The sequence below is a fragment of the Hesperophylax consimilis genome, chromosome 13, assembly GCF_061612785.1.
Source record: "Hesperophylax consimilis isolate HC1 chromosome 13, BYU_Hcon_1.0, whole genome shotgun sequence".
NCBI classification, from domain to species: domain Eukaryota; kingdom Metazoa; phylum Arthropoda; class Insecta; order Trichoptera; family Limnephilidae; genus Hesperophylax; species Hesperophylax consimilis.
In genome coordinates, this window is record NC_142848.1 from 25,898,742 (window position 1) to 25,911,419 (window position 12,678).

At 32.9% G+C, this 12,678-nt stretch overlaps 2 protein-coding genes across 3 annotated transcripts in view; one reads left to right on the plus strand and one right to left on the minus strand.

Annotated features, from left to right (window-relative positions):
- Positions 1-12,678, minus strand: part of LOC149418670 (oxysterol-binding protein-related protein 9) — a 250,556-nt gene that overhangs the window by 170,188 nt on the left and 67,690 nt on the right. The window lies entirely within an intron of this gene.
- Positions 1-12,678, plus strand: part of LOC149418671 (very long chain fatty acid elongase AAEL008004-like) — a 40,690-nt gene that overhangs the window by 949 nt on the left and 27,063 nt on the right. Inside the window, exon 2 of the mRNA XM_089638917.1 lies at positions 7,798-7,860. Within this exon, the coding sequence (XP_089495043.1) occupies positions 7,812-7,860 (49 nt within the window). The 5' untranslated portion in view covers positions 7,798-7,811. The remainder of the gene's footprint in view (positions 1-7,797; positions 7,861-12,678) is intronic.

The window sequence follows — 12,678 nt, forward strand, 5'->3', positions numbered from 1 at the left end:
GAGTAAGTTACATTTCATATCGCATTCTGATTAGATGAAGTGTTTTTTCTTCATCATCTTTCAATGGTGTTCTTGGCCATCGACTTAGAATAATAATGTAGGGGAGGTTAAGATATATTTTGATATTGTTTAAAATAGTTTCATTAAAATTAAGGAGATAAGCAAATGGGCAGTTTTAGATAAAGCATGACAGAAAATCTGGTATTCCTTTTTTTTTAGTAATTTTTACTAATATTATTTGTTGTTTTCACATCACTACCAAAATTGCGAAAATCTAAAAAGCCAAAAATTTCCTTTTTAAAAGGGTGGGGGGAACTGAGCATTTAAAAATACTCAATCTTACATAAATCTTGAAATTAGAGTATAGTTGGCATCTCATGGTTACTTGAGATGTATGACATTATTATAACTCTGAAGTTGTAATATTTGAATAAGTATTTGAGCAAAAATGATTTTTAAAAAAACATTATAGAATTACAGAATAAAACCGAATTACTCTTATGTAGGTACCATTAACCGCATTGTAATAAATTTCAACGTAAACGAAATAATGAAAGAATAAAAAATGGTATAAAATAAAAAGGCCAATTAATTCCGAGAGAACATCGCAATGCCAGGCAGAATAAGCACATAACAAAAAGTAATGAAATAGATTCATGAAACAAATAATATGAAAATATGCTAAAATGGATAACCATAAAGGAAAGTACCAACAATAAATTAATCAACTCTAGCAAAGGTCAGTGAGGCTTTATGCTAATCAGGTCGTGAATTATGCATCCATACAATATTCCATTTAGCATCATTTTAGACCTTTCGTAAAAACAATGAGTTCATTTGAATAGGTAATGAATAAACCGCGAGATTGTAATAAATTAAAGTTTGACTATTTGACATGACCGGGAACAAGAGTATTAAATTAATAAGGCTAACTCATCGACGATTAATATTATGGCTAACTCATCGATGGGCTGGTGTAACTCATATATTATTTAGATTAAACTATATATGATGCCTACAGTAAAGATAGGAAGGAAGTCTCCAATCGGGTATCGATTAAAAATATTAGGAAATTTTAGGAAAATTCCAATATTATTAAAACACCAGCAGCAATACAAAATATCTTCACAACCGTTAAACGGTGTTTTGTTACACATTGTATAAAGAATGTAAAAGATTAAATTCGATTTGGTACTAATAAAAAAATCCTTAGCTCTGCAACAATGTTTTAGAATCTAATGACTTCACGCATTCGCGTTGAGATTTTTTAACCGCGTAAACCGCGGGTGACAGCTGTTTTTATTTCTTCTTGTATTAACTTCATAAATCGTGTTTTGTTCATAAAATGGTCAATATACTATTATATTCGTGTAATTCAACACATTTACAACTTATTTGTTTTATTTTCTATCTGGTTTAGACAAGTACTCATATAATAATTGTATTTGTAAAATCTACCTTCGTGTTATGTCAAAAAGTATGGTTAAACGGTTATGCCAATATTAAAATTGAATTTTATGGCCTATATTTTATAAGAAGTTCATTAAAGTGATATTTTTTTATAACACAAGCCTAATGAAAGCATTGCGTTAAATATTTCATATTGGTTGTTTACTGGAAATTAAAAGCAATTTCAAATATTTTTTGTTTGAACGGGATAAAAAAAAGTGAAATGACAGATTTCTTGCAAACTTCTTAAATAAAATGACTGTGTTTTTCGAATTTTATTTTTTTCTGAATTAATTAATTAGATGTCACCTGTGACGGGTAAAATACATGAGTGGTATACAATAATTTTATTACAATTATTATATTTTCAGATCATCTTTGGTATGTCGTGTTTCACAGCTGAATTTCCAATTAAAAGGTTCTTACCAGCCTAAATGATAAGATACAAGATAGCCATTATACGGTGACCGGATAAATCATCAAAATGATAATTCATCACATCTATAAAAAGTTATATAAAGTCATGGAAAGTGATGAAACAAAAACTTTATTAACTGGGTTAAGTAGGTTAGGTTAGGTTAGGTTTAAAAAAAATTTCATCCTTTTAATGACTTTATATCACTTTTTATCACGTGTTGAATTTTCACTGTGTTGAGTTATCATGGAACCCCATTATACACGGAGAAAAATACGTACAGCTTTTTTATTAAGATACTATGAAAAATGTGACTGCATAACCATTTTATAACAAAATATTAGTTATTCAGAATATATCTGAACACTTGTTCACGCAAGTGAAGTGAAGATTTTAATAAAGATAACAATATTTCATATCAGTAAGTTTTCTCCGTGAAGGCTGATACCGGTAAAGTGGAAAAAGAGATTCTTTCAATATATCATCATAATGGAATTACACCTCTAATTATTGTCAGTATCAAAAATAGATATTTTACAAATACTTCCAGCTTCACGAATCGTACAAATATAATATACCATAGTAACATAGTTGTGTTTTTTTTTTTTTTTTTTTTTATAAAAAAAAAAATAATAATAATAATTTATATTAAATTTGATAATATTATTATTAAGTTCTGCAAGTGTTTTAGTTTTTTATTATTGTGACAGCTGTTTCGGCTTACAAGGCCATTTTCAAACTGTGGTTAGTCCACATTGAGACGACGTATTTATATTATTTCAAATGTAAATTTTGAAGGTGCATACATTGATTTATTACTGGTTAGACCGATGCCATGATCTATTGGTGGTTAAGCCAATCTATGTTAAGTTAAATTAAATTTATAAAAAAAAAATTAAATGGAGTTCTACGAATTAAACACAAAAACAATAAATACATAGTAGTGTGATAATCCAATAAGATTTCTCAACCTTCCTTGGAATACAAAACGATCGATCTGAGTGACGTGTGGCATAACACGTGAATGATGCAAACACGTGTAATGCAGTGCAAATAGAAATGAAAAATAATACCGTCAGCGAAATTAAATAACCCGCATTAACCAAATTTTTTCAGCCTAATGTCTTAACCGACATCTTGGTTCGGTCAAGTCCGTATTCTTTAACAGAACACAATAAATCGGTGAAAAAAAATAATTTCATCAATTCCAGTCGGTATTATTATGTTTAGATATAGCCTGGTCGGTAGAACGCACGGATGACAGTCGCGTGAATTGAGTTTAATTCCCACAGTGGGTACATTAATATTTAAATCGCTTTTCAACAAAATTAAATTTAAGTGGTTTTTAAAATACGAATGCTATTTGTAAGGAATTCAGGGACGAAGTCATCCCACTAGAACAAGGCTGCCCAACCTTTTTAACAGTTGGGCGAAATTGACGACATTGAATCACTGGCGGGCCAGTGAAGAATTTCTATAAAACATAATTCCCCACAAAAAATTCAAAATGAGTGCTCCCCACAAAATATTTGAAATCCATGGGGGGGGGGGGGTTGTTACGGAACTTCGCTGAAAAAAAAAAATTCCGCGCACCCAAAGACATCATAAGTGATTCCCCACAACAATTTTTCGAATTCCGTGGGGGGGAGGGTGGCTACAAGATTCTATTTCGGACGCAAAAAGTCAAAAACCGGTGTATTTTTGTTTAAAAAGTAAGTTCAACAGGTTAGATTTTTTCGTCGTTGATTCTCGTTCTGAGTAGCCCAAATAGCGATAAATCGCCTTCGTTGGCAACACGTGACCGCGCGCAAGCTGCATTGTTTGTTTTACCGCGGGCTTTTTGAAAATGGTTCACGCGGGCCACTTATAATTCGTTCGCGGGCCACAATGTGGCCCGCGGGCCTGGGGTTGGGCAGCCTTGCACTAGAACAACGAGTTGTTCGACAAACTAGTTGTTCGAGTGGAATGACTTTTGACGTTGGGCGTATGTAAATATGTAACTTCGACCATACTCAGAAATAAGAACGTTGACCAATGTTTGTACTATCGACGGCGATTGCGAGCAGTCTGGATCGGAGAATCAATACCCAGGGCTAATTGTAAGAAATATCATCGCATAAAGCTCGAAAAAACTTCATACTACAGTTATTAAAAGAAGAAAGTTGTAATTTGAATCGATTAAAAATGCAAAACGAGCATTTCCATATTTAGAGATAAGTTAAAGCTGTAAAAATGATAAGATTTGTTGGATAACTGACAATTGTCCAGAAAGAAAGAAAACGTACAGCAAATCAAAAAGGGCCGACAGTTCAAAAAAACTTTATCAAATTTTAAACTCATCGTTTTGTTGTATAAATAATGTACTGGATAATTTTTAATACAATTTTGAAAGTAGCTTGCCTGTATTTCGAACTCGTTTCAATATTTATAATATGTGGGCACTGCCATAAATTTCAGCACTAAACTGTATAAAATAGTAAAACGAACAAACCAAAATGGCATTAGTTCCGTACAAAGCCCGGCAATACAAAGGATTTTTTATGATCATTTGGAATCCACGCGAGGAGAACCGAAACCGAACAGAAAGGGAAAACGAAGGAGTAAAACGGAAATAATTTTCTTTTTACTTTCGGTTTGGCTTCGAGGTGGGATTCAACCAGCACCGGATCTAGCATTAGTGCAGATAGAATGGAAACCAGAGCGTTAAAATTTAAAAAAGTGCGCAAGAATCCCTTTATTTTATTTAATTTTAAATTTAAATATAAAAGCATACTGCCTCGCAAATCCAACGAATGGTGAAATCTGCACAATAAAAAGGTGTGGTTCAAATACAGTTTAATAAATTATTTATTACCAAATAAAATGTTTACTTTTTTTATTTTACTGATGTAAACTCAATTGTGAAAATCGAATTTCAAAGTTATAAGTGTAGGTGTATCTTTTAGGGGTTTTTACAGGGAGGAATAGTCAGTAAAAATATTACTATTATACAGATTGTTTTTAACATAACTGAACCCCTCACACGGAGAAATCTTACTGATGTGAAATACTGTTAATGTATTAAAAATCTGGTAAAATTACTCGTTTTCCTGTTAAAAATAGGGCTGCAGGCCTTGAACGAATGAATTGACAAAGTTTGTAACAAAGTGTCAAAAGTAAAAAGCCAATGTTTTATATTTATTTATTAATTTTCCGGGAAATCGACAGTTTACATTTAATCAGTTTGTACATAAGTATTATATAGCCAAAATAAAACCAATTATGGATTTCCTCATTGTGACTTTACCTCTACTGAGACAGCATAATATTTACATTAATACAAATACCGATATTGACATTGACATACTGATATTGTCGCATTCCATCATGATAGTTATTATGAAAAGAACACGTGTTCTCGATATATTCTGAATGACTAATATTTTATCAGTAAAGCAGCATTCTATCACTTTTTTAACATCATCATATTTCTTTAACCGGCATTGCTATTCTGGGAAGATAAGAGTTCATAATATGGTAGTTAGTCCCAGAATTTATGCACTGACATAAATCCAGATTTTTAGTATTGGGTAACGATTATATATTTAAAATAATTACACGTTTTCAATGGTCACCCCTAAGTTTTGACTATTACTGACTTATAATAATAATATTTGGCTAATTTATATAGCGCCGTTTTCGTGAAAAATCACCTCAAGGGCGCTGTACCTATACATTACACCCTCGAAACGTGAATGCCAAATACATAACAAACACCAAATATATTACATAGGTGCTTCTGTACAAAAGCAACGCTTAAAAGAGAAGTGCAGTATTGCATTTTGAATTATGAATATATCTGCATATGCAATAACAAAACATAAAAGAGGCAAGAGTCGCAGATACTCTCAGCATCCCTATGGTGAAAGATGAATCCAAAAACGCCAGAATCTAAACGTTGCTTGAAATGGCATCAATCGTGTTTGATCTAAATGGGTATCTACTACCCAACCTTACTCTTTCTCAACTCCTTCCCGATCAGCCCCATAACATACCCCGATTGGGGATGACATAGTATCTTGTGACGTGTTGAAAAAAAGAAGAGACGAAACTATTAAATACTGATCTCAAAGTCAGAAAGAGTTACCGGAGCAATGGGGTTGGGCTCTACAACGATGGAGGAAACAAATAAGTATTAGGGCTTCAAAATGAGTTTTAGGCATAGACATATGAATATTAGTAGACCTGCCCTAAGTGATTAAAAGCGTATTATCCCCACTCTCCATACCGGTTGCATTGGAGCCGGCTGTGCTCGCGTATGGCCTCAAGTGAAATTGGAAAACGTGACGTCATCATTCTTGTGCGAACTATGGTCGGGGCATCGTCGGTTCATTTTACGAAATAACACGGCAAAATGTTGACCTAATGCTATGAAAACTTGAAAAATAGATGTGAAAAAGAGAATAAACCCAATTGTCGTATTACATTCCATATATAAGCATTATTTTACTTTATTTTAAGCATATTCACATCGTATAATATGAATCAGTTGTAGAAACATGTCTGGACGCGAAACACAAAGCTGGTTGGTTGCTGGGAAGTAAATTATGAACACTTATAAAAGTGTCTTAACTAAATACTTAAACGGAATATTCGAGTCTGAAAATAGAACCGAATTTTTTTGCCGAATTAGGACTTCGCAAATTTGTTCATAACGTGGCGAGTAATTTGCGCTCCCATGTAAAAATGTCTATTCATTCAAAAGCAGATTTTACTTTTAAGAAGTAAATGGTGATATTATAATGCGAGATGCCTATTTACTGTCAGATTGATTTATTGACGAATCACAGTCAGCTTCACCCCCTTCGTTCTTCAACAGTTGATTTTACCCCTCGCCATTATCTTCTCGTCTATTAATTCCTATGTCTGTGGTTTTAGGGCGTTAAATGTTGGATGTAGGTTCGGCCCTGGATACAATATTTTTGCGGCAGAAACATAATTCTATAAACTTAATGGCATATTACTGAGGCTTTTATCGAAACTTTACTCCGCAAGTTGCGTTTTATAGGCGTTCCGTCATGTGTTTGCGAAAATGTAGGTTTATTTCTTGCGCGAATAAAGTACCATGCACGGATACTACGTTTTACAACAAGTACTCGGTCAACCGTTGCGACACGGAGTGATTAAATGCCATTATAGCCTGATATAATATTATACATTGGTTAACAATATGAGATGTGTAGGACCCGGTGAGAAATAGAGCTTGAGAGAAATAATAATTATTATAGTGTAAGGACTTGTATTCGAGTGTCTTTTGGAAAATAAATTTCCTAGAGTGTGTGATTTTTTTTAACATTAGCTCCACACACACGAAAAAAAAAGAGTATTGCTGATTTATGAAAATCCTTTTAAAACCGCGATAGCATGCCGTCCCCAAATAAACTTTTAGTACATTCATAATATGTCGGAACACATGTTCATGAACATGCGTTTGTTCTGATAATACGCAATGATGAAATGCGAAAATATTAAAATTTTAATGAACACGTATTCCGACATCGCCATAGTACATTCGTGTTGATAGTTTATTAAGAAACCTATCAATTCATTCGTTAAAGGTCTCGTTTTTAACAGGATTATGAATAATTTGAAGAGGTTCAAAATAAATTAGCAATATTTAATATCAGTTTTCTCCGTGCAGGAAACCGCACACACGGCCAAGGCAATTTCAATGGATGTTTCAATTCTGAGTAGTGGTCTAATACCAGGGCGGTACTGAGAGTATCTTCCCCTTTGGAACGTACCGCAAATATACTATATATTATTTGAAATGAGAGCTGCAACCCTCGACCACGTAGGCCGTCCCCTAAGCAATACTCGATTCCTTTGTTAAGAATAAGTAGGAGTACCCAATATAATATGCCATAAGAAGTAATGTTCATAATTTTTTTCAGATCACATTGACACAATGACGAGCTTATATGAAAATTACCTGTGGCTCTTCAATGATTGTGCAGGTAAGACTACAAGATTTTTATCTATATCAACTAACCAGAAAAAAAAAAGTTGTGATAAATTGCTGGAAAAATTTTCCAACATTGGAAACATTGGAATCCGGGGTAAACTCCTCTCATTCTTTAAAAACTACTTAACTAATAGAAAAATGAACGTAAAGATTTTAAATGATATGAGTAAAGGAAGACATATTAAATCAGGAGTACCGCAAGGATCAATTTTAGGTCCAAAATTGTACATTATATATGTTATTGTTATGTCAAAACTCTTTAAAAAGGCCTTTAGATTCATTTTTGATGACGATACTGCACTTGTAGTATCCAATGAAAATCCTATCATAGCTATTCAACAATTGCAAAGTGACTTTAACGAGCTACTTAAATGGGCTCATGATGTTGGTTTAATTATTAATGTTAAAAAAACAAAATGTATGTATGTAAAATCACCAAGCCTGGGAATATGGAATATACCCAAAATAATTGCTCATAATTCTGAATGTATTCATAGAAAAATTGAAAATATTTGCCACTGTGAAACAATTGACTTTACTAACGAATATACTTATCTGGGACTAATAGTAGACAATAAATTTAAATGGGATAAACAAGTGGCTAAAATCTGTAACCAGCTCCGATCTTTTGCAAGTAATTTTTATAAACTGAAATTTGTTTTGCCTCATTGTACTCTTAAAATAATTTATTTTTCTATGGTCGAATCCATACTCAGATATGGCATACGAACTTGGGGGCACTCAAGCAATATTTATATTAAATATATACAAAACTTACAAATTGCTATAATAAAAAAATTGTACCACCGAATATCTACAGACAAAGAAGTAATCTAAAACTACTGTATGGTTCTGAGGGCCTACTTCCAATAAAGGGTCTTCATAGGTACATTATTATAATGGATAATGAGGGAGATAGAAAATATAAAAAGCAACCGGTGCATAATCACACAACAAGATTCACTGAAAATAAGGGCCTCATTATTCCAAGAGTAACAAATAAGTATGGAAGCCGAACGCTTAAATATTTAATACCAGAGATTTTCAATAAATTTAATAATTATTTTAAACCTCAGAATAATGAGAGACCCTGCCCCAAAAACACTAAGCGTTGGCTAATAAGCGACGAATCAATGTATCTCTGAAAATTATTATTGATGTATTCCTGAACATCTCAACGTACCTGCCTAAATAATTTGTATATAGGTAGGTACTTTGATATATATTATTTTGTGATATTGTTTATTGTATAATGTTGTGTCATACATGTATTAAAAATTAAAAATGTTTATACATATTATTTGTAGAACCTACAGACAAGCCGTCATGTGTGACAGCTTTGTGGGACTGCATATACCTGTATCTTTAAAAATTTATAATAAATAAAAAAAAATAATAAAAAAAAACACTCTAAGAACGTGATAACTACGATTAAAAACCACGATGAAAGTAAAAGTGGTACAAATAAAATCAATAACTACATTAAATTATCAAATAAACATAATAAGCTGCGGTTATTAAGTATAAGTGCAGCATAAAAACAATCATTAACAAACCTTTTTGAAAACCATGAGTGCTGAAATCTTTTCAATGGAAGTATTATTCCCACCTTTCCAGGAAAATGGTGGGATGGAACGCTGATATCATTATGAACGCCTAATGAAAATATTATTTAGTCGTATAAATAAAGTCTAATAATATCCCTGCATTCTAATTGTTGCTTGGAGACAAATAAACCTCATAAAAGCCACAATCACGGCCATATACACTAACGTTATTAATAATATTTCCTAAAAGAACACATGCACAAAAATGCATTTTTCTTTGATTACGAGAAGCTAAAACTCGCGTTTAAAAATAATTATGCACATAGAACACAATCTGCTGAAAAACTTGGATTTTACAATAAACAATCGAAAATAATGCAGTATAATAATTGCATAGTAAGAGTCTTGTAAATGAATGAACTTTTGGAATTGGGGATTTTTTTTTAATAGTCCTATGTAAGAGAAATAAACACGCTTAAGAAAGAGAAGTTTAGATGGTTTATTCATGTAAAGCGGATGGAAGGAGAAAGGTGGCCCAGGAGTACAGATGGCGAGTGGAAGGAGAAATGTGTCTCATGAGTACGGAAAGCGAATGGAAGGAGAAGGTGTCCGGGGAGGACGGATAGCGAATAGAAGGAGAAAGGTGTCCCAGAAATACGGATAGCGAGTGGAAGGAGAAAAATGTACCTGGAGCACGGATAGCGGATGGAAGGAGAAATGTGTCCCAGGAGTACGGATAGCGGATGAAAGGAGAAAGGTGTCCCAGGAGTACAGATAGCGGGTGGAAGGAGAAAGGTGTCCCAGGAGTACGGATAGCGTGTGAGCACACGGAGAAAACTTACATAGTTCCTATCAAAGTATCAGTAAAAAGCGAATGTTTTATGAGGACGGCGGAACACGTGTTCATAAAAATATTGATATAATGATATTGTCACATTCCCTCATGATATTTATTAGGAAAAAAATATGTGTTCTCGATATATTCTCAATGACTAATATTTTATCAGGAAATCGGCACATGGTATCACTTTCTTAACGAGATCATTTTTCTCCGTGAACAATCAGAAGGCGGGGACAGCCAGGAAAACATGATTCGTCATAACAACTGAATCAAATATGTAGAGATAAGCAAGCGCCACGAGAGAGTTGTATGGCCTTTCAACCAATCTGGTTTCTAATAACAGGTCAATTTTAGCGGTGAAATCACTCCAAGAACCTTTTTCATAGATCATTATACCGATAGTTAGTTATGTTCGAATTATCGAATCACAAGCGCTCAAGGATCGAACCCAGAAGGTGAGATTTACGGGCTGACAAATGTTTCACAAAACAAACAAAATGTATAAAATTGAGTATAAACTCGTCAAATTAAGAGACTTGCTTCGAAATAAAACTATTATAAGGGCATTTTCACCAATGTTCCTACATTGCGTTTTTGTCATGTCATACGATTTTCACTGATTTTTTTCAATAATTATGTATTTAAAAAATATATATTTACATATTAATTTACTTTATTTAGTCAATTATATACAACTGTCGATCCGGCTTATATTTTTAATCAATTATTTTTATGAAAAAGACAGCGTGTTACCGTTTCATTCAATTAAACAAAGTCTGATTTCGTAATTAATTTTAGGTATGTAAGATTAAATTTGTGGTTTCTCAAATAGAATATATTTTTGGAAAAGATAATTTTTGCGTAAATTTGGAATAAATCACATTTAAAAATTTCTGATATAGAATCCGTTATTTCCATTTCGAAAAATATATATTGGTGGAAATTTATAAGTGGAACCTAAATGTAACGGTATGGATTTCATAAAACCACGTACAAACTTTGGCGAAAAAGCCCATAAACATAATGTTGGACAACGCGAACACAACATGACATATCCAGAGATTATAGCCTACTGAAGATTTTTCAAAACCAATGTCACTTCCATTGATGTGGCACTTCCAAGCGTGCAATATTAATATAAAATCGATGGCAACAAAGAGAACGAAGAATCATTAGAGATCTATTATGCATAAAGTCTGATAGTGTGATATTCGCAATCCACAGGCTATCGACGGCAATAGTAGCTTTATAATATTACATTATTAGTATGTATATGATTTCATTATAGGTACAGAATAAAACGGATCTTATTCGTGAAGGAGGGTGGAAATGAAACGGAACTCGAACAGCCGGAAATGTTGGAAATGGCCAGATAAAATCGTCTTATCAGAACGCAAAAAGAGGACACCCTCAGTTTCGAGAAAAGTTAACGAACAAACATGTTATTTTTTCCACTGGAGTTGTTTCACGTATAAAAATTACGGGATATCAAATTTAAAAATAAATAAAACACACTTACTTTCGTTGTCTGTGCTGTTTGTGCGTGTCCTGCGCGAAATCTGGTTCTAATAACAGGTCAATATTACTTAGTCTCGTTTAGCGGTGAAATCACTTCAAGAACATTTTACATAGGTTATACCGATAGTTGGTTATGTTCGAATTATCGAATCACCAACGCTCAGGGAACCCAGAAGGTGAGATTTACGGGCTGACAAATGTTTCACAAAACAAACACAATGCATAAAATTGAGTATAACCTCGTCAAATTAAGAGACTTCCTTGGAAATAAAACTATTATAAGGGCACTTTCACCAATGTTTCTACATTGCATTTTTGTCATGTCCTAAGATTTTTACTAATTTTTTTCAATAATTATTTATTATAGAATATTGAAAAATTGTAATTAAAAAATGTATATTTATATATTCATTTACTTTATTTAGTAGAAATCTGGTTGAATGAACTCAAAATTGCTTTGCATTTAGGGGACATTTTCAAAATTGGAAAACACTGTGTGAAGAATTCAGCCAAGCGATAAAGTAGGTACCTACCTATAATACGTAATATTTTTTAACACATTTTCAAAATTGAATCTGATTTTTCAGTATTTCAGTCCCATGATTTTTCACAGGTCTGCTCTTATTTTGTAATACTCAGCCCACGATTTGAATATTTGTAAATATTAATTTCATAATGTTCCTTTATTATGTGATTACTGAAAAAGGCTCACCAAAAGATGATCCTTGCAAGAAAGACACGAATGCCAACAATCCATAATTCGTGGGACTGCGACACTTCCAAAGGGAGTGGGGAGGGGAAGAAAATGTGGGGTAAAAAGGTTGGAAAGTACCTGGCTATTCGGATCTAGTCACTAAACACTGAAAAAACCATTTCAAGCCACATTTCGATTTTGAATGGTGGT